This window comes from Aspergillus ibericus, assembly GCF_003184845.1.
Source record: "Aspergillus ibericus CBS 121593 unplaced genomic scaffold BO80scaffold_10, whole genome shotgun sequence".
Taxonomy (NCBI): Eukaryota; Fungi; Ascomycota; class Eurotiomycetes; order Eurotiales; family Aspergillaceae; genus Aspergillus; species Aspergillus ibericus.
The window spans coordinates 562,891-586,203 of NW_020292108.1; the positions used below are offsets into that span (position 1 = coordinate 562,891).

At 51.1% G+C, this 23,313-nt stretch overlaps 8 protein-coding genes across 8 annotated transcripts; 6 read left to right on the plus strand and 2 right to left on the minus strand.

Annotated features, from left to right (window-relative positions):
- Window positions 1-124: 124 nt before the first annotated feature.
- BO80DRAFT_16655 (DsbA family oxidoreductase) lies at window positions 125-1,219 on the plus strand. The gene is made up of 4 exons (XM_025713911.1): window positions 125-148; window positions 237-345; window positions 399-543; window positions 599-1,219. The coding sequence occupies exons 2-4, from the start codon at window positions 298-300 to the stop codon at window positions 1,141-1,143; spliced, it is 738 nt and encodes a 245-aa protein (XP_025577625.1). The 5' UTR covers window positions 125-148; window positions 237-297; the 3' UTR covers window positions 1,144-1,219.
- Window positions 1,220-2,088: 869 nt separating this feature from the next.
- BO80DRAFT_453471 (FAD-binding oxidoreductase) lies at window positions 2,089-3,635 on the plus strand (the record flags this gene model as incomplete). Its single annotated transcript, XM_025722006.1, has 6 exons — window positions 2,089-2,271; window positions 2,346-2,535; window positions 2,599-2,696; window positions 2,730-3,352; window positions 3,400-3,442; window positions 3,492-3,635. 6 exons carry the CDS (start codon window positions 2,089-2,091, stop codon window positions 3,633-3,635), a joined length of 1,281 nt encoding a protein of 426 aa, XP_025577626.1.
- A 557-nt stretch (window positions 3,636-4,192) lies between these two features.
- Window positions 4,193-7,030, plus strand: BO80DRAFT_377291 (S53 family peptidase). The gene is made up of 8 exons (XM_025716694.1): window positions 4,193-4,629; window positions 4,725-4,988; window positions 5,033-5,497; window positions 5,545-5,662; window positions 5,706-5,796; window positions 5,845-6,476; window positions 6,521-6,663; window positions 6,710-7,030. The coding sequence occupies exons 1-8, from the start codon at window positions 4,418-4,420 to the stop codon at window positions 6,780-6,782; spliced, it is 1,998 nt and encodes a 665-aa protein (XP_025577627.1). The 5' UTR covers window positions 4,193-4,417; the 3' UTR covers window positions 6,783-7,030.
- A 2,034-nt stretch (window positions 7,031-9,064) lies between these two features.
- On the plus strand, window positions 9,065-9,439 carry BO80DRAFT_442977 (uncharacterized protein; the record flags this gene model as incomplete). Its single annotated transcript, XM_025721308.1, has 1 exon — window positions 9,065-9,439. The coding sequence occupies one exon, from the start codon at window positions 9,065-9,067 to the stop codon at window positions 9,437-9,439; it is 375 nt and encodes a 124-aa protein (XP_025577628.1).
- A 555-nt stretch (window positions 9,440-9,994) lies between these two features.
- Window positions 9,995-11,810, minus strand: BO80DRAFT_402318 (CFEM domain-containing protein; the record flags this gene model as incomplete). The annotated part of the gene is made up of 7 exons (XM_025717605.1): window positions 11,467-11,810; window positions 11,293-11,422; window positions 11,064-11,248; window positions 10,957-10,993; window positions 10,454-10,913; window positions 10,343-10,410; window positions 9,995-10,290 (listed from the first exon to the last, which is right to left on the minus strand). The coding sequence occupies exons 1-7, from the start codon at window positions 11,554-11,556 to the stop codon at window positions 9,995-9,997; spliced, it is 1,266 nt and encodes a 421-aa protein (XP_025577629.1). The 5' UTR covers window positions 11,557-11,810.
- A 1,879-nt stretch (window positions 11,811-13,689) lies between these two features.
- Window positions 13,690-14,879, plus strand: BO80DRAFT_16769 (uncharacterized protein). Its single transcript, XM_025713921.1, has one exon. It carries the CDS (start codon window positions 13,781-13,783, stop codon window positions 14,603-14,605), a length of 825 nt encoding a protein of 274 aa, XP_025577630.1. The 5' UTR covers window positions 13,690-13,780; the 3' UTR covers window positions 14,606-14,879.
- Window positions 14,880-16,646: 1,767 nt separating this feature from the next.
- Window positions 16,647-19,617, minus strand: BO80DRAFT_453475 (terpenoid synthase; the record flags this gene model as incomplete). The annotated part of the gene is made up of 6 exons (XM_025722007.1): window positions 16,647-17,025; window positions 17,074-17,400; window positions 17,454-17,608; window positions 18,619-18,835; window positions 18,882-19,234; window positions 19,279-19,617. The coding sequence occupies 6 exons, from the start codon at window positions 19,615-19,617 to the stop codon at window positions 16,647-16,649; spliced, it is 1,770 nt and encodes a 589-aa protein (XP_025577631.1).
- Window positions 19,618-21,555: 1,938 nt separating this feature from the next.
- Window positions 21,556-23,094, plus strand: BO80DRAFT_453476 (FAD-dependent monooxygenase spyC; the record flags this gene model as incomplete). The annotated part of the gene is made up of 4 exons (XM_025722008.1): window positions 21,556-21,848; window positions 21,911-22,182; window positions 22,238-22,608; window positions 22,657-23,094. The coding sequence occupies 4 exons, from the start codon at window positions 21,556-21,558 to the stop codon at window positions 23,092-23,094; spliced, it is 1,374 nt and encodes a 457-aa protein (XP_025577632.1).
- Between the last annotated feature and the right edge of the window lie 219 nt (window positions 23,095-23,313).

Here is a 23,313-nt window from a genome sequence, read left to right on the forward strand (position 1 = left end):
ATTATCTGGGTGACATTTGTATGGAATTTCTGTCACTGCGCCACACCAGCTCGTCCCCGAATCGGATCCCCACCCCGAATATTTCGGACATGCCAGTCAGACTGCAGGGAGCATACAGGACGAGCCAGAAATGATACTTCCATCTCCAGTTGGTTCTCTCTATCTATACCAGACGCGATCTCCACTTTTCGGACATGTATCTCCTGAAGAGTCCTGATTCTTTATTTAAACCACAGTCCCCCCTTCCCCAATGCCAGATCACATCCACCAGCTTCGCTCCTTCAACCTAACACTACTATGACCCTCATCTCCATCGCCATCACCTCGGACCCCGTGTGTCCATGGGTACGTCGTCCCCGTCGCCTCATCTATCCCTATCCTAATCACCCCCAAACTAGTGCTATATCGGTTACCGCCGTCTTACCAAAGCCATCCACCTCTATCAACGAACTTACCCCGGAGGCAGCCACGATGATATCCGCATCACCTGGAAACCTTACATTCTCGACCATGATGCCCCAATGCAGAGTATATCATACCTTGGTAGGACACATCAATCTCTTCATCGACTCTGATAAATTATTAACCTCCCATCCAGACCGCAGGACCCAGAAACTTGGCCCCGAGAAAGTGGCCACCTCGCAAGCCCACCTGCAACGATTAGGGATACTGGACGGAATTCAGTTTCGATTTGGAGGTCGAATTGGGAGTACCCTTCGTGCACACCAGGTAATCTTGTTGTGTGAGAGATATGATGTGGAGGAGGGTACGGATTATACGACGGCTGTTGTGGAGGGTTTATTTCGGGCGCATTTTGAGGAGGAGCGGGATATTACAGATGTGGAGACACTGGTGAAGATTGTGGAAGAGATAGTGATGATGGGGGTTGGATTGGATGAAGGAAGGGTTCGAAGCTGGTTGGAAACAGGGCAGGGGGTGGGGGAGATAGAGGAGATGGCGGGGAGGGCGAGGAGTGAGGGGATTCACGGTGTGCCGTGGTTTCGCATTGGTGGGGAAAATGCAAAGGAAGAGACAGCGGTGGCATTAAATGGTGCACAAGATGTTGGAGAGTTCTTGCAAGCTCTAATCAGGTGTGAGGGGGCAAGGTCGGTTGTGAGTGGGGGAAGAGGTGAGGTTTGCTGACCTGGATCCGGGAAATATATGCATCTTGACTACAGTTGCAAAAAATGCCCGGGGCTGGACTAGTGGATGGACTCCCGAGTGATATTAGGCAACAGATTTGACAGAGGTAGTGCAGATGTAGTTTGAGCACGCACGAAGCCGCTGAACTGATATGGTTCGTTGAGCCATGTCTACTTGAAATACTCCGTAGTACTAGACAAGCATATCTTTCTGCCGTTGATTTGGCTGTATTCGAAAGCGGTAGGTTGGTGCACACCGCCTAGTAAATCGGGTGTCTCTGGCTGGCATTTACTGCCATGCCATTGGGATTGCCCGTCGCCGGCCATCCCACTGCCTCGCTCTCTGCTGCTCCCCTCTTCCTCCTCTCTTCCATCCACCCCGCATCATGCTTATCTGGCCTGTCTGCTATATACTTCATCTCTCATCTATAGTGCTTATGAATTTCTATTTCCCCCTACCCAGGTACCAAAGCGACACAATGAAAGTATGATGGAGTCCAGGCATGCATACATCGGAGGTGCTGTTTCGCGCCCGGTTCCCGCGTCCCGGAGTGCGGTGGGGACCATCTCCGGGCCTACAACCAGCTGATTGCTACTGAGGATCAGTATTTTCCACCATCGCGATACAAGTTTGAAGGCACACTTTGCTTAATTCAAACTAAAAGTTCGCGAACAAAATGGTGCTTGCCAACTTACACTATTAGTCGTTTGGTTGACACTGTCGCTTGCGTGAACTTTCCAGCGAACCACCTGCCATTGTGATAGACTCGGCAATTCCAAAGGCCGAGCCCCAGAATCCTGTCATCATCTAAGTAAGCTTACTGATAACCAGATGGCTGACGTGTGTCCTGGTCTCATGCTTACCAAGCTGCGCGAAGACTTTCATCATAAAGCAAACCCCACTCCCCTCTTCCCAAATAACTCTGCATGGACTCACTGGTGCAACATGTCCGACCACCTCCTTTCCCAGCTCTCTGCCCTCCAGGCCGTGGTGGCCGCCGACTGTCAGATCCTACACGATTCCCAGGACCCCGAATTTCAGAAGCGCCTGGCTCGGTGGACCGATATCGACCGAAAAGTGCCAGCTGCCATTGTCCTCCCGCGGTCGGAAGAGGACTGCGTGAAGACAGTAAGATGCGCTCCGACGATACACAAACTCCCGGAATAATAAGTAACGCCAGGCAAGTGCAATGGGCCCTGGAGTCTTCCATTCCATTCGTGGCTAAAAGCGGCGGCCATAGCCCATGGTCAACCATCGGAGCTGAAGGGTTCATCATTGACCTCACTCTCTATTCCGACGTGCGCGTGAATCCGGATGGGACGGCCACCATAGTCGGAGGAATTCTGGCCAAGCAAGTGTCCGTGTGTCTTGCAGAAGCAGGGTTGTTCACAGGTACTATCCTCATCTTGTTCTTGGTATTGGTTTAGCGGCATTTCTGACATCCTGGAATGTCAGCACTCGGAAACGGTAACAGCGTCGGGGCCATTCCTTACTTCCTCGGTGGCGGTGGTTCCATCACGAACTCCATCACCGGGTTCGGCTCAGATCAGATCGTGGCGGCACGGTTGATCACGGCCAAGGGATAGTTGATAGAGGTCACCGAGGAGACACGGTCGGACCTGCTCTGGGCCGTGAAGGGAGCTGGGCAGTTCTTCGGTCTTATCACACAGCTCACGGTGCGAACACACTCCTTGTCGGCACTACGAAAGCAACAGGGCTTGGTCTGGGTTGGGGCCTTTGTCTACCCACTCGACCGGGCAGCAGAGGTGGTTCCAGTCATGAAGCAAATTATGGATGACCCCCGGCATGCAACCGCTGGCCTCATGATGGCCATTGCCCCGCCTCCTGCGCGTACCCCGTCCCTTGTGGTTTCCGCCCGGTATACGGGGGACGAGGCTCCCGAGGTGCCATTCAAAGCCTTGTATGACCTGCAACCGGTTGCCACCACCGGGAGGGATTTACCAATTCAAAACGTGAGCGATGATCGAGAAGCGCTATGCGCCAAAGGCGACTTTAAGCGCTTTGGCTTAGTAGGCCTGCACGAATTCAGCGTTGAAGCGTTCCTCCAAGCCACCGAGGTCTGGAAGAGATTGATACATGAATGCCCAGATGCGATCAACACAACGTTCAATGTCCAGTGGGACTCGCGGCCGGTCAAGACACCCGAGCGAGAATCGGCCATGTCTTCACATGATATTCGTTACTGGCAGTATGTTTTTGGTCGCGTCATGATTGCAATGCTAACTTTGGATGAAGGGTCAATATCATCTGGCACACGGATGTAAAGAATCGTCGCAAGGTTGATGACTACAACGAGGAGTGTCGCCGTGATGCGTGGACCGGATGAGACCCGGTACGTCGATTTTCAAAATGCGACAAGAACAGGGCCTATACAGCGACGATACCGGGGAGAAGCTCGCTTGAAGAAGCTCCGGCAGCTGAAGAGAGTGTGGGATGCCCAGGGCGTGTTTACGAGGCAGCTGCTTGATTAGGCTGGTAATTAGCAGGTCCAATCGCAGGCAAGCCTGTGCCTGCCCCGAAGCATATCCGTCATGTTCCACACCCATGACTGGACAGTCAGATCTTTGTTTGTGTGTAGCTGCCATAGCAGAATGGATCAGGGTCACACATGAGCCGCATGTTCAGAGATTGCTTCAATGGCAGTCCAAGGGAAAGTGTCTACACAAGGTAGATAAGGCCGTCGGACTCCACAGGATTCCGAAATGCGTAAATGCGGCCCTGCTGGGGTGAAGGGATTCACGAAGCTGCCAGGAAGCGGGTGATCGGGAACACAGGAAGGAAATGGCGCGGAATGGCTGCTTATCAGGAAGCTCAGTCGGGGTTCCGATGCAACCCCGGTGCCCCTCAGTCCTCCCCAACGAATGGCAATCGTTTCTCCTGCTTAGCGCCCGATAACGCGAGAGCTAGCCGAGACAGCAGCATTAGCGCCTCTATAGCGTGGGACACCACCCTCGATAAGCTGCAGCAAAGCTGGCCGGGTTGGCTGGTGCCTGTGGACACCCCCGCAATCCAGCGATGACCGCCTCCCAGCCGACTTTCCAGGCACCGTTCCCAGCGTGAACCAGCCCATCCTCCAATCACACCATCCACCGTAGATTGCAGCCGGCGGTGTGGCCGGCAGGTCGTATGTCGCAATTAATTCTCGCATGTCACTGCAAGGGGCCCACCGGAAATTGCGTCGTTATTTAAGACTGTCCGTGGCCTGCCGACAGTCAGTCCTCGTGTCTGATCGCAGTCGCTGATCAAGCTCATCATGTTGGTCCGTCAGCTTGCCGTGGCTCTGGCCATTGCGGCTGTGTCTAATGCCATCCCGACCTCCGTTAAGCACGTCCTGCACGAGAAGCGCAGCCAGCCCGCATCCGACTGGGTGAAGGGGGCTCGCGTGGACAGCGATGCCGTCTTGCCCATGCGCATTGGTCTCGCCCAAAACAACTTGGACAAGGGTTATGACTTGTTGATGGAAGTGTAAGTGAATCTATGTGTTCTGTTCTCCACTTCGCTCCAGGGGACCCTTAGAGAAGCTGGAGAAGCTGAATAAGAATATGCTGACTCAATTGCAGTTCGCATCCTACCTCTCCCAAGTACGGCCAGTACTGGTCGGCCGATGAGGTGCACGACATGTTCGCACCCTCTGACGAAGCTGTCGAAGCCGTGCGAGAGTGGCTCGCCGCTTCCGGAATCCATCCATCGCGAGTGGTGCATTCGGACAACAAGGGCTGGCTCGCGTTCGATGCCTACGCTCATGAAGCTGAGAGTCTTCTCCTGACAAAGTTCCATGAACACGAGAGCAAGGCCAGTGCCAGCATCAAGGTCGGATGTGATGAGTAGGTTTTTTATAGCCTCCCTGGATCACTACTGACTGTTCTAGGTACCATGTCCCCCAGCACATCCAGAAGCACATCGACTACATCACCCCGGGAGTGAAGCTCACTCAGGTTGTGAAGAAGAGGAACAAGGTTAAGCGTGCGTCCCAGCTGGCGCACTCGTCCAAGGCCAAATCCGCCGGATTGTCGGGCTCGCAGCCTCTGCCGGCCAAGGCCAAGTTTCTGCCGGACGACCTCAAGGCCTGTGGCTACAACATCACCCCCTCGTGTATCAAGGCCTTGTACCAGATCCCTGACGCTACCACGGCGACTCCGGGCAATAGTCTGGGTCTTTATGAGCAGGGTGACTACTTTGCCAAGTCTGACCTTGACCTGTTCTACAAGGAGTATGCTCCATGGGTCCCTCAGGGTACCTATCCCATCCCGGCCCTGATTGACGGCGCCAACTACTCGGTTCCCTCTTACAGCTCTCTCAACACTGGTGAATCAGACATTGACATTGACATGGCGTGAGTATCCATTGCCAATTTGCTATGCGGCTGCTGATGAGTTGAAGCTACTCCCTGCTCTACCCGCAGGAGGTCACCCTTTACCAGGTTGACGACCAGCTCTACGAGCCCGTGGAGGTCGACACCACCAATCTGTTCAACACCTTCCTCGATGCTCTGGATGGCGTAAGTTATCCCGTCTCTTTGTTGATTCCTGTTAACGGTCCAGTCCTACTGCACTTACAGCGCCTATGGCGAGACTGGCGACGACCCGGAGATCGACCCCGTGTACCCCGACAACCGCCCTGGCGGCTACAAAGGTATGCCCACTGTGGAGCTGGAGCGGTGCAGAGACTAAGTTGTCGCAGGCAAGCTTCAGTGTGGTGTTTACAAGCCCACAAACGTGATCAGCGCCTCCTACGGCCAGTCGGAGGCCGATCTTCCTGTCGGCTACACCAAGCGCCAGTGCAACGAGTTCATGAAGCTCGGTCTGCAGGGCCACTCCATCCTGTTCGCCTCTGGTGACTACGGTGTTGCTTCTTTCGCTGGCGATGGTGACGAGAACGGCTGTCTCGGCCCTGAGGGCAAGATCTTCAACCCTCAGTACCCCTCGAACTGCCCGTACGTCACCTCCGTCGGAGGCACAATGCTCTACGGCTACCAGACTGTGAACGACAGCGAGAGCGTGATGCACGTCAACCTCGGCGGCACCGCAACCAACTTCAGTACCTCTGGTGGCTTCTCGAACTACTTCCCTCAGCCGGCCTACCAGGTGGCTGCGGTCGCGCAATACTTTGAGACGGCTAACCTGTCCTACCCGTACTACTCCGAGTTCCAGGTGGACGTCAACACCACCAAGGGTCGCTACAACCGTCTCGGACGTGCTTACCCTGACGTCTCTGCCAACGGCGCCAATTTCCGGGCTTACATGGACAGCTACGACTACCACTGGTATGGATCCAGTTTGGCGTCGCCGTTGTTTGCGTCGGTCCTTACTTTGGTAAGTCAGCCTGCTGCTAGGAAGGACTCTGCTAACGAGTGTAGCTTAACGAGGAGCGCTTTGCGATCGGCAAGGGGCCTGTCGGTTTCGTTAACCCTGTCCTCTACGCTTATCCCCAGGTTCTCAACGACATTACCAACGGTACTAATGCCGGATGCGGAACCTACGGTTTCAGTGCTATTGAGGGGTGAGTAAAGCGCGTTGTTGTTAAGGGTGTTACTAACGAACTGCAGATGGGACCCTGCCAGCGGCTTGGGTACGCCTAACTACCCCCTGATGAAGGAGTTGTTCCTGTCTCTGCCTTAGGCTATGATTGATGGATGTGTCACGTGTGAGATGTATATAACTATTGATGTGGACTAGTTACGACGATAGGAATAATGTGTAGATGAATGAGCGGCATTATTCTATTCGGCTGTGTAGTGGGTATTTGGGAGTTGTAAGTGACATTCATGGTTTGATACTGTTCCTAGTATACAGTGAAGGGTATTGAAATGATGCTGGTCATAGTTCATCAAGTGTAAATTAGTCGTCCTGATCGAATGTGCCAACCGATCGAGTTTTAGCTACCTTACAGTGAAGTACTTGCCTTTCCATGCTGAGATAAATATAAACGACAACACAATGCAATCGGAGTGGCCCAAAGCCATTCAACCTTATAATATCCTCTGGTGTATTCCCCGATCATTTAGGATAATAATCGTTGACTGTAGAGCAATTCATAGCCCCGTAACAAGCACTTCGGAATCTTGATGAATGAGAGGTAATGAATACCCATTGTCACTCTAAATTTTACTTCACGGATAAGCTCTTCACCATATCACAATTTACCTCTTCCACAGCCTATAAATCCCACCTCGGATCCTCCCAGCGTTTCGCCTCCTCTCATTCTCAGTTGCTACTTATCTTTGGCTTTCTCTCCCCTTTTGCCTGTCATACTCAACAGACTCGCTTGTACATTTATAGTCGACCACCTGTACAGCTCTATGCCCTTCTATCCGCTATGTAGAACATTATACCAACGCTAATTGAACTTACACAGCTCTCTTTGCCGCATATCAAAAGGACCTTAGGGATGACCTGTTCCAAAGGATCAAGAATGTCCTTGAAAACGACAATCCGTCATATCACGGGACAAACAAGAGCACAAAAGACCTGCAAACAAACGGTCAATATGCAAAACAATTAAGATCAATGAAGATGTTCAAAGCTCTGAATAATTGTGTACGCTTTGAAGAATGTATACATTGTGTCTCGGAAATTCAGCTACACACTGTAGCCCTTGGATACTGAAAAAGCTACTCTCGCTGTGCGTATCCAAGTCTGCAACACTCGACTGAGGAACAAACATCTTCAAGAACTGTATCATATTATTTGGATATACCGACAAGTATATCACTCAATCTCCATCCCTCTGAGAAGGCGAGAAGGAAGACAACTTGTCTGTTGACACATCTCTACTCTAAGAGCAGAAACGCGGTTTATTGAGGTTGCAGATCAGTTGTGCTGTTTTTTAGCGTCGCGTGCAATGAAAACTGCTTACTAAGCGGTTTGGTCACCTGATTGCCACGCGACCTCTTACCCATACTAATTCAAAATTTCATTCCACTTCACCTCTTTCATGCTTTTTACATACCACCACTACTACTAATCACTTTCCCCCCTCCCACATCCTCAACCATGGCGCAAGTGCTTGAGAATGAAGTATTATTACTTATTAAATGCTTATTTACTGTTTATATTACTTTTTATGATTCCAAAGTGATTCCAAAGTAAGATTTTGATGAAAAACTGATGAAATTTTGATAAAATAGTCATAGTACCAGTGGTATCTGCGTGAGGTCGAGGCCGGGTGCTTGAAGTTGCCGTGTTTATTCGACTGACATCTCTTCTGTTGGATGACTAAGAGTCACCTGACCCTCGGCCCCCTTAGCTAGGATCCGTAGCCATCTGAATCAACAAGCTTCAAGGCTTCTCCTCCAACATCTTCCTCGAGAACCTCCTCACTGGAGATTTTACCTTCTTGTTTGATCATATTCCTTACAGAGATATTATTAAAGGCCCCCTGGGTATCCATAACACGAACCATGGATATCAAGCACGATCCTATATCTATATCCTGACCAATATAGTCTCCACTATATCGAACCTACCTACTAAGCAGACGATACCTATAATCTAATGGCAGAATCATTGGCCCGGTGAAATATAGCCAGACACAAAACCATTCTCGTATCTATTACGAGGTGCAATACCGCATTCCATTTCCTAGCAATGATTATCTAGAAGACTATCTGCGTTAATCGAAGGAAATCGTCTGTTCTACTATAATATAATATCTCTTCTCGACTACAAGTATTAAAAGACCAGATCCTTAACAAGGGGTGCTATTATTGCGTGCTCGGGAAACGGACCATCGCATCTACAACCATCAAACATGACCTGAAAACAACAGTTGATTGGTCTCTGATCTCCGTCCATAGCACCTCGTGTTGGTACCAACATGGTTAGACCTAGCGTATACTCAACATGTATTGAACGATTCTCATCTGGCACAGGCAGTAACATATGACCCTTTACCTAATTTCATGCCCCCGTCGATGAGGATTGTTCCATTGGCACAATGGCCTCATACTGAAATCAATGAAGCTGCCCGACTTTACGAGGTCGGCCGCCAGACTGGTTATACCGTTGGCCATTACCACTCACTGAAAACTGCGCTCATCCAGAGTTACGTGAAAAATGGCAAGGAGTGCATCGAGCCAACCATCGAACACACCGTCCTGGGAGACTTCTCCCAAGAGGGGGACTCGGGTTCGCTGATTTACAACGACGACCTCGAAGTGGTTGGGCTGCTGTTCGCTGGCAACGAACGCAGCCAGCTGACCTACTTCACCCACATTGAGGACGTGTTTCATGATATCAAGGCCATGACAGGTACCGTGGATGTTCGGGTCAAGTAGACTGATTGGGGCTGGAGATGGGGGAGCGTTGCGTGGTAGATGGTATATTTTCTTTTCTTTCTTGTTTTATCTTCTTATTTATTCATTTATTTCTGGCCGTGTAGCTTTTGTGCCTCTGCACATTTCGTTTTATATTCTGTGTCTCTTTCTCTGTCCATTTTGTATCTTCGATTGCTTTGATTCTGCTCTCTTCGGGATATTTGAGATCGTGGTATATGAACGACTTTTAGTTATTCAGGTCCTGCTTGACCTGATCGTTATTCCTGAGCAATTGAATCCAATTGAGCTGATGGAGTCCTAGCAGCTAGTAGGACAATAAGGTGCGGCTACCGCCGCTGGGAAGAGGTTCTAAGGGTAGGAGTGAGGAGCCCGCGGACACCATCGTACCTGAGTATGGATTCCTCTCTAAATCTCAGGATCGTTTGTAATCTTCATGTCATGACAACATTCTATCAAAAGCAAGAATACTATACACCGTATGTAATTACAGTAGGCTCGGGGATATCAAAACAAAACCAAGAAATATAAAAACAATGAAATAAAAGAACGAGTAAATCAGAACCGCTCGTATCGCCCATCCATCTCCACCAGATGAACAGCACTGGTAGAATCCCGCGCCGACCGCGTCGTGTAGTCAACGGAGATATTCACCGACTTGGAGATCTTGCTGTTCGCGCCGGACGGCGTGTTGTTGTACAAGGAATTGGTGCGGGCGTAGGTCCGACGGGCGGAGCTGCCGCCCAAGGCTGGGAAGTAGTGGGTGATGAAGGCGCGGGCGGCGGGGAGGCAGGTGGTCATGATGGCGATTTGGGATTCGATGACCGACCAGTGGATTAGGGGTTGGAGGCCGGCTAAATCATATCAGAGGCTGTTGTGTATGGGAAGAGGTGGGCGGTGGCTTACCGGTCAGGTTGTTGGTCCAACGGTGCTCCCAGAAGACGACGACTCGGATGATAGCGACGATAGTCAAACTGGATAATTAGCATAGAACCACGCAGGTGATGAGTGACTTACATGAGACCCATCATGAACATGAATGCCACGGTGACTTTCTTGGTAAAGGGCAGCTGCAGCTTGGTGACTTCGTAGATCGGCAGGATGACGATAACGACGTCGACGAAAATGTTGACGAGACAGTGCACCATGACCGCGGCGATGAAATTGATACAGGTTCCCTCTTCTATATTTTCACCAGTCCACCCATCCCAGTCCAGGTGGACTGGGGTACACCGAAGCAGATCCACCAAGGAAAACGTGATGCCGATGGCGGCGTTGACGCCGATGAGGATGTAGGCGAGGACGCGGAACACACGGGACTGGAAGATGCGGAGCAGGAACAGCAGTACCGAGATTTTGCAGAGCGAGATTTGGATCTTGTACATCATGGCGAGGCCTTCAAAGTACTGAAACACCAGGGTGATGTGGTGAAAGGGGAGAATATCCCACGAGTTCATGCCGAAACCGTATTTGATCACTGTTTGGTTAGAATGGTACGATACAGGGTCCATGTGACTTACTATAGGTATTCACAACAAACAAGGCCACTCCCAGTATCTGCACATGTTAGAACTCGCATGCAAAAAAAAAAAAAAAAAAAAAAAAAAAAAATTGGCAATGGCCTTACAAATGCCGCAGTCACAGTATAGTCATCCGGTCCCCAGCCACCCGCAAGATTTCCCAGCTTCGCTGCTATCCGAATGAAGAAAAAGATGGTTGCGAGGATGGCGGGTGCGAGAGTGGCGGGGTCGACGAGGAGGGGCCCCTTCTTGATGGGGAGACCACATTCGAGCTCATACAGATGTCTGGTGACTGCGAGGGTTAGGAACGATCATCGTGCCGGTCGAGATGCTCACTGTAGTAATCTTTCGCCGTGCAGCTGCTTTCCGCGCAGCTCACGAGGGCCGACTTGCTGGCGGCACCGGTACAGACACATGACGCATCATAGATGCTGCAACTGGAGGATTCTTGGGCCAAACAAGACACCTAAACTGTCAATAAGAGTCTTACTCTCCCCACAAGTCACTTACTGCACACTGGGGAAATTCGGTGCTATTCGATGCCGCAACAAGAGCAGCAAAGGCCAACAAGATGGCGAACAAACACTGGTGGATCTTCATGGCGGAGGGGATGCAACCCAGACGAGCAGCATCCCAGCAGAGGTGGGAAGACGGGAGGGCAACGGAAAAGGGATTTATCCTGGTCACCCTTTATAAACACCTCGGCCCCCCACGTGGATGGTGAAACCGCAGTTGAGATTCGCCAGGAGCAAGCTTTTTTACCCGGGGACGTGCTTGGTCCAGGTTCCCACCACTGTGGTCCAGATCCATCCCGGATCGCAGGGTCGAGGACTCCGGGCGTATCGACTAGATGGACGAGCTGGGATGTGCTCCGTTGTGACGCAGGTCGGTTGCCTGCAGAACCTATCTACTTGGCAGGCAGAATGTGCGTGAACCATCGGCCAGCGGACCATGGGAGGAGTGAAACACGGGCGTTTCCACGAGGGGACGGACCAATGCGAGAGGCCCAGGGCTGGCTCGGCGATCGGCCGGTGAGGAGCCTCCGGTTGGTTGCGGTGGTCGGCTCCACTCGCGCCCGGATCTGCTTTCCAGTTGGGCATCATCTGCCGATGTCCACCCGCGCCCGCCAATCACCGGGCGCCGGGCTTGAATCTGCCGTTTCTCTGACTCGGGGAAGTCCACGACCCTGTGCGTCTCCCGTGCCCAGCCTGACGCCATGTCGCTTGGAGAGGCCTGAAATTTGGGTGCGAGTCAGCCCAGTTGCGCTGATTGCTCCGGGGGAGCAGTGCCCAGACCACCATTCCGGTTGGGGTGACCGGCACTAAGGTGCAAGTTGAGTTTGGTGGTGAAACGGGGGCCAATTCCTGGGTAGACGAAGCGACAACCTCGGTAGATGGTGGCGACTGGTGAGAATTGTGCGTGGGAGTTGGGCATTGGAATTGGAATTGGAACAGGGAATAATAAGCTTACCTTTAGCGCGCCAAGGGCTGGCCGTTTGGAATTGATGTCCTCGTCTCCACCGCCTCCCACTCGGGCTAGCGTTGGCTACAATCCACGTGGGAGCCTCGGTAGGGTTCAGGCAGACACTTGCCTTTGTTGACGCGGCGCTGATATATCAGAAACAGCATCTTCCTCTTCTGCTTCCACACTTCTTCCATCGGCATTGAACTGCTGGAAAACACACCCGCCAACAGCATCCATCTGTCAAAACCCAAACCTAGTCGCCGGGATCCCTCCGCTGCAATGACCACCATCCGTCATGCCGAATTCGGCCCTTGGAGGGCCGATCAGCCAAAAATAACCGGTTAATATACAGAAGATGGCAACTCTCTTGGCTCGGTTCAGCCCTCTGGGTCGCTCTGACACTCGCAATTTTGCCCCTGGCAACCCATTGGCTGATCCAGAATCTTTCAGGGGTTTTGCTCACCTGTAGTCATCCATCAATTTGGTGTCCTGTACATGCATCAATCTGATGGGAAGGAGTCGGATGCTAGATCCTGCGAGATCTTGGACTACCATATCAGATCCCGATCGGTCATCGGGGTACAAATGATGCCGCCTTCTCCGATCATCTGGAGCGTCGTCATGCGGGCCCGCTCCCATCTGCCCGGTGAACGTTGAACCCGATCATTACCCGCTGTTATACCCATTGCTAGTCGGCGGTTGTCATTTCCCAGCCGTCTGCCAGGGCCACTGACAAGTCCATAGTCTTCAGCTTCAGCCAGCCATGTAAATTTCCGAACCTCATCTTCTAGATCGGAAATGTCCGATCTGCCAAGGAATGTGCCTACCCGCTTAGGCTACGGCCGGGGTCTTCGCAATGGTACATTTACTGTCCCCTTTCCCTTCCCTTGTTCATCCCCCCTTTTTTGTCGGCTTGCATGGTCTGGTTTCAGCCGTTGTCTCCCCGCCGCCAACACCCGTCCACTATGTCGCGTAGCTCATCTTTGCTGCTTTCTGGGGTGCGGCAGCATCCGACGAATTTCCTAAATCATCGCTTGGCCATGCCGATCGAAACCAACCTTTGTCCACCACGGTGGCAACATTTCTCTTCACCATGTAGGCTCGCGTTCATGCAACCTACACACGGGGAGTTGCAAGACAAAATCCATCTGGATAAGGAATTCGCGGAGCTTCACTAAATGTCGGATTCTCTGGGGTTACTTAAAACGGTTCCTGCATCCGGCCCTGCATGCATCGAAATGCCGGGAATCCACTTCCGGATCAACTGGCTGACTAAGACGCGCTCTTATCGCGCTATCGAACCGGCCGCCCGCGCATTTCGACGCCATCACCATCGCCCACTTCCATCCATATCTTTACCATGAACGACCTGGCCCGATCACGCTGGGCTCCTAGTCCCGGCGAGATCTCACTGGCACCCTCCCCTGCCACTACCAGCTATGTCCCCCCGAATCGCACGCCATACCGCCCCGCCAACCACACCACCCGCCCCAGCCGCACCCCCTCACCCACCAAGCGCCCACACTCCTCCGCGTCCGACGATCTCTCCCGCTTCATGAAGATTGTCGCCCGTCTCAAATGGAAGCTCCCCTTCCTCGCCGAAGGCTACCGCCTCGCCACGCTCGACCCCTCCACGAGCGACACCGACGTCAGCCACGCTGAGATCATGTTCAAGATCGATTTTCACGAATACTACGCGCTGCTCGAGCGCGCCATCGTGCATCTGCTGGGGATTTTCGGAACGACCGTTACGTCGGCATTTGGACAAGCCCATCTCCCACAACCCGGAGTGACGCCGCTCTCGAGTCATCGATATCATGCCAATGTGCTGGAAGCGCTGCAGGACCCATCATGTCCCCTCTACCCCGTTCTCGGACAAGGCGATGTGCACGAACAGCTACACCGGGCGAAGGAGCTGCGCAATCGATGGAAAACAGCAGATATGACGAAGAAGGAACGCGAACGGGATCGGTGGGCGACAGCCCGGCGGAAGGAGAAGGTGATGCCGTTGGCGAGTTATAATTTCGAGGTGATCCTGGCGACGATATTCCAAGGGTTGGAAGATGCATATCTGCTTGCGAAGCAGCACGTCGTGGAGAGTCAAGGGGCGGGAGCGGACGAGCGAGGGTATCACGATGCCGACTGGGACTTCATTGTCGATGCGATGGATTGGGAGGCTGTGTAGGGGTTTCGTATTGGTTTTAGCGGTTATATTGCATGGTTGGCGTCTGGGTGGGTGGTTGCTTGGTTTTTGATAAAAGGTTATATTCTCTCTTTTTGGGTGGAGCATATCGGCGGTCTGGTTAGATCGGGTCTGGATTGGTTGCTGCGTGATGCGAAGATTGTAGTCGCTTCAAGTTGTGTGGAGACTCGTATACAATTTTTCGTTCGCTTCATATATACGAGGCCGCAGGTCTGGTTGCATCATTTTCACTGAAAGCCAACATATTTACAAGTTATCTCCCAGACGACAAGTCTTGTCTCGAGACTGAGTAATCTCCGCAGAGCCATTGCTGAATATATCCCGTATCAGCGACCGTACAAAATCCAGCCGTGCGCAAACCACAGAAGAAAATACCAAATCCTGGCAGTTAAATGAATTATTTGGTTTACTTCCAGTATAGTTCATCATATTATGCTTCTGCTCGCCCTCTTGATGCCTCCCCGGACAATTTTGCCGATCGTCAATGGAATATATATTCTGCGCGCAGAAGCGCGATTGACTAGTACTTGACCACAATATGTGCGCACAAAGTGGTATTGGATATTTACTGCACAAGACTAAATATATGCCAGAGTATCCCCGAAGAAGAACACTACTTAACGCTATATCGAACGACTTGCGATATATCCCAGTCACGAGCATGGCTTTCGTAGCCTAAGCTTATACTAGTATTAAGTGAGAGAATTGAAAACGCAATAAGAGTAAGCACAGAGCCATCGATCACCAGGGAATATAGAGAAGTCCTGCTAAAGCATGCATACCTCGGTAAACTTGCACTGACTACGTCGCTAGACTTTCCCTGCTTATGGAGAAAGTCATCCCGAAGATACGTCACACATGACCGCTCAGTAGGATTCCCAACTCACCCACACAGAGTAGCCAAGTCACCTCTACCATCAAAACCATACGGAGCAGTGACTACCATCTCTCAAGTAATCATCCAACCAACCTACCTGCCCATGCAGACACAATAAGCACGCATCCCTCATCCAACAATCCAATTATTCCAAACCCATCCATACATCCGACAACCTGAAGAATTGAACCGGACCAGCCACAAGACCACCATCAAACACGCAGACGCCCGCAGATGACAAATTCTCCGAGTTTCTTTAGACGAGTCTGCTGGACAAAGTGTACAATCGATTGTTTTAAATCTGGCGCTGCCAAGGCCTGTTTCTGCCGAGTCTTGAAGAATCAGGTGGGTCGGTCAGCTGAGTGATTGATAGCAAACATGCATGATGTTTCCGTGATTCTTCAGGGAGAGATTTTGGGAATGGGGTGGATGGTTAATTAGATTGGATATCTTGTGTGAGAGGAAGGATTGTGTAAATTAGGGTGTTGAAAATTCACTTGAAGAACAACAAGTGACAGTATATTGCAAACAATGCATGGAGGATAGGTACGTTACTCCTCCCAGACCAACTTCAACGCGACAGTACACGGTCCATCCAATCCAATACACCTCAGTCCGTGACACCCAACCACTGAACCCCTCGGATCCAGATTCAGAGCCAAGCTGCTTCCTGTAATGTTGTCTATCCGGTACACTCATAGCCCACACTACCGTCGCCAACGCGGTAACCCCCTAACTCCGTTTCAAGAAACTACTGTCATCATTTCCTCTATCCTACTACGACTACTGCCAACAGAATCTGTCCGTCATATCTACCCCGAGAAAAATCGTCGCCATCCTTCGTGATGGAAACTATATGCGCCACGCGTGAACACAGAGATACACAGCGGTACACTTTCCATCTATAGAATAGGGAGGTTAGGATCCGGGCCGAGCGCGATTTTGAATGCGACTGCTCATTACGTAGGAATCATTGTGAGGGTAAGGAGCATGGGCTGGTATAACCTGATGGCGATCGTTCGGTGGTTTGTGGGCATGGGTCTTTACAAGTGAACAGAACCAGACAAATGTATTGAACATAACCATTCTGTTAGGCAAACCAGTTGCTAGGTAAAGATTCTGACCATACGGCATACTGCCCAATCCTCATGCCAAAAATTTCAAAATCTCATAGATCCCCTTCGACGCCCCCACCTCACATTCCAACTCCTTCACCAACTGATCCGCCTCCTCCAACAAAGCCGCCAGCCGTTCGCGACAATATTCAAAACTCCCCGTGGACTGAATATACTCCACCGCATATTTCTTCACCGCATCATCCTCACTTCGCTGGCGCAGAATATTCAACAAATGCTGATTATTCGGATTGCTGTGAATACTATGGATGATTAGGAAGGAGAACTTGCCCTCTGTCAGATCCTCGCAGAACCCCTTGTTCTTGGTATATAGCCCGCTTTGTAGGTTCTGGTAGTCGTCGCGGATTTGGAAGATGATGCCGAGGAGGTCTGCGAGGCTGATTACATCGCTGCGCAAGGTTAGAGTTGTGTCACAGGGTTGATGTTGTGTGACTCACCTCTTGGTGTCACTTTCCAATTGCATAAGCTTAATTGCCAGGCGGAATAATCCACCCGTCTTGTTGGCAATCATCTCGATGTAGTCTTCCTCTGTTGGGCAGGTGAGACAGTCGCGCCAGTATAGATCCATTCCTTGCCCGCGGTGGAGACGGAGGAGCTCCTCGGTGAAGATCTCGTATGCTTCGGGGTGGTTGAGTTCGCGGATCCGCTCTTGTGCGAGGAAGTAGGCATAGTTGGCTGAGTTGATGGTCTGCGCGATGCCGAAGATGCTGTGTGCGACGGGGAGGCCGCGGCGGAGTTTGGAGGAGTCTTGGATGTCGTCGATTCTGGATAGTCAGTATGTTCCTGAATTGATATTGGGCTAGGAATGGCTGCGTACAAAAGGGATGCCGTATGAAGTAACCCGACGATTTCGGTGATAATCGCGAGTTTGTCCTCGGGAATACGTAGCCACTCGTTGAAAGCGTGGATAAATTTGCGTCGAATGTCTTTGCCAGGGGACTTGAGGAGGTAGTCCAGTGGGCCTCGGACAATCTGACTGAGTTAGACATGGATAACTTGAAAGCACGGGCTCCGACCTTTTCCTTATCCACCGATGTTGTGCTCGGTTCTGGGGAGCTTCCATCCTCGTCATCTATATTTAACAGAGATGAGGGCTCTGATGCAGGGTAGCCCCCCGCAAAGACAAAGGGGAGGTATGGGGCATTGATTCTCCAAGTGTCAGGTGACCCTGCGTTGAACATAGGGAAAGCGAGCATGGTTGCGTTACCGAGAAGTAAGGGGTAATACGAGATAGGTTTGAATACTGTAGGATCAGTGCACAGGACGAAAGAAGGGGCATACATATAAGGGAGGAAGTTCTGAACTCACGGAGGCATAGATGGGTCAGCTACGTGCAGGTCGCTCTGCTGTCATCAGCGGATTTCAACCACCACGCAATGCAACTGTCAAAAGCACATCTAGTCAGCGAGGTAGCCAGAAATGACCTGTTTTCTCAGGCTAATGTCTGACTGGAGGTAAGAGCTGCACCAGAACATTAGGAATCGTGGCAATTTCCCGCCCGTATACCCAATTCGTTGTGCATGTCTGCTGGTAGGTGCTGCGCTGGATGCAAGACAAACCGTACACGGGTTTGCAACAAGACTGGACATGGCGGGCGACTGACGGGTGGTTGATGCACCATGTGGTCATTCTTCGAGTGACACGAACGTGCCAATCGCGACCAGATATCAGCGGGATACTCGGCAGCGATGCAGATGCGGAGATGTAACTCATGGCGTGACACCGCATAATCTTGCAGGGTGATACGGAGTAGGTATTAGAAATCAGGATCATACAAAGCTTTCTTGTGAAGCGCCCAGCGATACTACTACCGGTTTGAGAACGCAACTAGACAATCATATTCGATCCGCACAAGTGGCTACTAGCAAGCTGCATCACGCCTTGGTCTTCACATCCATCTTCTCCTTCCGCCCCCAGATAGCCAGCCACTCCTGCACGGATGCCCCCGATTTCTTTAGATCCATCAGACAAACGTTACGGACATCCTCCCTCTGAATGACTCGCAAAGCAATGCGAATATTACGAGGGGAACCATACTCCAAAGCCCGAGCTACGAGATGACCCTGGGGAGCATCCAACGCAACCACAATCGGAAAAGATAGTTCACCATTGCGAAGATCTTCTGCCACCGCGCCCTTGGCCTTGGCATAATCGGTCGAATAAACATTCTTGCAGTCATTCTGTAGCTGAGAGCACCACCTACAACTCTGGTCAGCGTTGCCTTAACTTGGGTGTCAATACATACGCCACAGTGGTCATGGTACCATCCATTGACTGATCCTCTAGCACCAATTGGCCGAGCAAACGAAACAGCGCCCCCGTTTTCAGGGATGCCATTCGACGATACGCTGCATCCCGCTCCTTCGGATCGACTGGAAAGCTGGAAAGGCCGTCTCGCCGCCATACAAGGGAGAGATCCTGGCCTTCCAGGATCTCTTCCAGACATTGCATGAGGAATGGCGCGAGGGTGGGGAATTCGTGAACAGTGCGATTCAAAAGCTGCGTCACGCGGTAATAGGCACGGTTCGCTGTCTCTGATGGGCCGTATATCTTATGCGCGGCGGGATGCCCTTTGCGGAAGTTGCTGCCATCGGAGATCTGGAGTGGTTAGGTTTTGGATTGGTTGTCGAAGGGGTACATACATCGTCAACTAGTATCAAGCATAGGTGGATACCGTCCATGATCTCTAGGATCATCTGGTACTTGGGCGGGTCGTCGAATTTCAAGCTGGGAGATAGCTTGTCGACAAAAGGAGCCCAATGATGCTTTCCGTAGATCTGACGAATGTAGCTATAGGGACATTCCAGCGAGGTGATCTGGGACGGCTGCTTCTTGCCGACCAGCCAGGCCCGCTTCGTAGTTGGGAAGGGGTTTAGAATGCGATCCCATACCAACGCCGTGAATGGCAAGGCCAATGCGGCTAAGATTATGAGGGAAATTTGGGGCAGATGGCGGTGGATGGAGTCCACAGTGGTAGCCATGTTGTTCGGAAGGGACATATTCTCCATGAGTGATGATGAAGAAAGGATGGGGTGTCTCTGCGTCCAGTGTAACTACATGGGAGCTGTGCCTGATATAGCACTATCTTCAACTAGGATTGGTGTTGACTTAATCCGCGGAGTTGGCGGCATGGAACGAATATTGACTCCCGCAAGCCAACTTATCCGACAGAGCCAGACTGATACAGGTTTGAAGTGACCGTGAGAGCTGCTGCGTCTGGCTCCACCTGGTACTGGGGAATCCAAATTGGCAAGGTGCAGTGCTTGCCATTGTATGTTACTGATTGATGACACCCAAAGTTTCATATCCAACATTATCGAGCATTTGATTGAGATGGAAGGGTTAGAACTTCGCTGAATACACCGCTTATGAAATTAATTCGGCTGGGGCTATTCACTCCGTGTCCGGACTCCCTTCTTGCTACACAGTCAGGGTGAACTTCATGACCAACGATTGGCTATTGGCAACCGGGCCAGAGATAACTTCGTTCTGTGTGGGTGCGAGAAAGATACGTTAGCATTACCAGTGAAGCAAAGCATCGGGCGTATTACATTGCAATCATACTCCTCGTATGAGGTTATGTTGGAGATAGCTCGTGTCCTCGACAGTAATCTCGGGATATTACATAACAATAAGGAAATAGCCCTCGGCATAGTGTATGCGGCATTTATGTCCACCCAACATGCAGCCCCTGTCAGGCGAGTAGGTCACTATTCTCGCCTTATGATTCGCAGCATGCGTCTCGGGCAACTGAGGTTCGGAGTTGGCATCGGATCTGGACTTGGTTTTCTTGACAACACACGATTTGCAAGTCATCGCCGTTGCCTGAAGCCCTATCCCAGTGGTATCAAATACAGTGGCGATGACGTTGCTTTCTCTTGGGCGGGAGTGGTGTCGCCATATTGCCAATCCACCTAAGCTGGAACCATCCTTGCCAACGAAGTTGCGGGGTGCCAGGATCTTGCGAGGGCTATCTGGTCAGCATAATACAACGTGGATCTTGCCACTATCTTTCGTAATGGCAAGGATCCATCCTGAATAGTTATCTGTTAATGGTATGTCGCTATTTCTGTTCAATGAATCCTGAACCCTATGTTAAGCGGCAGATATCGGGGTCACCGCAGCCACATCTAACGGGCCAGCAGTGCAACCCTGCAGTTCCGGAAACTTGTGTAGTGGTCGACCAATGATAGTGCAGAGAATAGAGATCATGTGCCAGAACATCTGGCCGTATGAATTTCATTGGTCCCAGCCTCACATTGTCTCACGGGGACACAAAACTCCGGCCCTGCGTTCATGCATGCAGCATCGTTACCAAATTGCATATTTCCGGCACTTACTTGGAAAGAAAATACCCGATCATATTTTGACAGATTTATTCAAATTGCAGACGTGCTTTTACGTTACCGGCGTACCTTCCCTACGAATTCTCTTCTCTTAAATCTGCCGGGCCACAAAGCCGTCACTCTAGGTAGTCGCAATCGCTACTTTGGGCCATGGTATGCTTCTTCAAAGGCAGAATGTGGCCAGCAGCTAGCCTAGTTCCAATTTAACGCGTACTATAGAACCGACCTGACGTAACGACACTACTAGCTGGACACGAAATTCCGTCCGTACCTACTGGTACAGCGAACCGCCAGCGGCATTTCTTGATCAAGTCTGTTTGGAAACAGAACACGGCCATCGTAGCCTTACGGTCAGAACCAACAGTATACAGACCATCTTGTCAACTGGTGGCAATACCATGCCGGCAGTCGTACACATGGACTCTTTCCTCACTATCCCATCATACACAATGGGCCTTTCCCTCCTTGATGCTCCTTCATCCAAGCCAAGCTATACATACCCTCTCAACGATTGACCTCTCCATTCACCCTATGAACAACCCCACTTCACTCCCCCCTATTACACCCACCAACATGCCCAAACCCCAATTTACAGTCATAATAGTAGGCGGCGGAATCGCCGGCCTCACACTCGCCCACTGTCTCTATCGAGCGAACATCCACCACATTATCCTGGAGAAACACACCGACCTATCACCGCAAGTAGGTGCCTCGATCGGTATCCTCCCGAACGGTGCCAGAATCCTTGACCAGTTATCCCTCTACGAACATATTGAGAAACATATCGAGCCTCTTGATAAGGCACATGTTTCTTATCCGGATGGGTTTGCTTTTACGAGTTTGTATCCGAGGATACTTCTGCAGAGGTGCGTGTGAGTTTCTCGTGTGGGTATTGGGGTGGTTGCTGAAAGAAGGATTCACGCTGTAGATTCGGCTACCCTATTGCCTTCTTCGATCGGCAGAAGGTACTTGAGATTCTGCATACACAGTACCCTCAACCGTCGAATATCTATACGAATCAACGCGTTAGCGAGGTTCATCGTGTGGGGAGCCATGTGGAGGTGGTAACAGACTCGGGTGCACGGTATATTGGCGACTTGGTCGTTGGTGCTGATGGGGTTCATAGCAAAGTGCGGTCTGAGATATGGAGGATGGCGGAGAAGTTGCACCCGGGGCTAGTGACCCAGAAGGAGATGAGGAGTAAGTTCATTCCTGCGAGTTATATCATTCCCTTACTCCTGCTCAGATACTTTAGGTATGTCAACCGAGTTCTGCTGTGTCTTCGGAATATCATCCAGTGTACCTATGTTGGAGATCGGAGACCAAGTCAATGCCTTTCAAGATGGGCTCAGCATCATTACCATCATCGGGAAGGATGGACGCGCATTCTGGTTTGTTATCAAGAAGCTAGATCGGAAATATACATATCCTCAGACTATCCGATTTAATGATGAGGCAGCGGCACGTTTGTGTGAGGGGGTGGCTGATGTTCAGTTGATGGCCGGACTTACGTTTGCTCAAGTGTGGAAGACCCGATTGGTGTCTTCGATGACCATGTTGGAAGAGAATGTCTTCCACACGTGGCACTGTGGCCGTGTCGTTTGCATTGGTGATAGTGTTCATAAGGTATGTTGTGTTGGATTCCTGGGATGTAACTTATATTTACCTTGGCAGATGACACCCAATATCGGACAAGGAGCCAATATGGCCATTGAGGATGCGGCTGTCTTAGCAAACCTACTACATAAGAAGCTCGGACATGGTGAAGTGGAGGGCCTCAGTGATGCAGGTGTGAATGCACTTCTTCATGAGTTTCACTCGATCCGCTACAGCCGTGTCAAAAGCATATATATTGCTTCACGGTATTTGGTTCGATTGCAGGCCCGAGACGGACTGTTAAACAAACTTCTTGGGCGATATTGCATTCCATATGCTCCTGATATACCGGCGGTAATAGGGTCCCGGTCGATCCGAGGGAGCCCGTCGATCGACTTTCTACCATTGCCGGCAAGATCGGGTCCCGGATGGTCCAAGTATAGGTCAGGGGAGGGGAGGTATATCTTATCCTTGCTAACTGTTCTGTTAGTAGTCGTTGCGAGCTACAGCTTTTAAGGGGATGGGATCACGGGCTTTTATTCGTTGGATGCACCAGTCTAGTTAATGTACTTCAGGTTAGAGGACGGCTTCAGCTGCACAATACTGTCCTAAAATGCTCTTCCACTGGAGACAAGGCTGAGGACCCCGGTCAAATCCCTGTTAGCAGCCCCGACTAGTATAGCCATTTCTGACGGTGCTTCACGCTACCACATAGTACACAGAATCGTACTCGAA

Bases quoted from the DNA above. Each gene is read 5' to 3' on its own strand.
- BO80DRAFT_377291 (XM_025716694.1), top strand. From the start codon at position 4,418: ATGTTGGTCCGTCAGCTTGCCGTGGCTCTGGCCATTGCGGCTGTGTCT. The intron at 5,498-5,544 runs GTGAGTATCCAT...GATGAGTTGAAG, and splicing joins GACATTGACATTGACATGGC to CTACTCCCTGCTCTACCCGC. The intron at 6,477-6,520 runs GTAAGTCAGCCT...TAACGAGTGTAG, and splicing joins TTGCGTCGGTCCTTACTTTG to CTTAACGAGGAGCGCTTTGC.
- BO80DRAFT_16655 (XM_025713911.1), top strand. From the start codon at position 298: ATGACCCTCATCTCCATCGCCATCACCTCGGACCCCGTGTGTCCATGG. The intron at 346-398 runs GTACGTCGTCCC...CCCCCAAACTAG, and splicing joins CGGACCCCGTGTGTCCATGG to TGCTATATCGGTTACCGCCG. The intron at 544-598 runs GTAGGACACATC...CCTCCCATCCAG, and splicing joins GCAGAGTATATCATACCTTG to ACCGCAGGACCCAGAAACTT.
- BO80DRAFT_16769 (XM_025713921.1), top strand. From the start codon at position 13,781: ATGAACGACCTGGCCCGATCACGCTGGGCTCCTAGTCCCGGCGAGATC.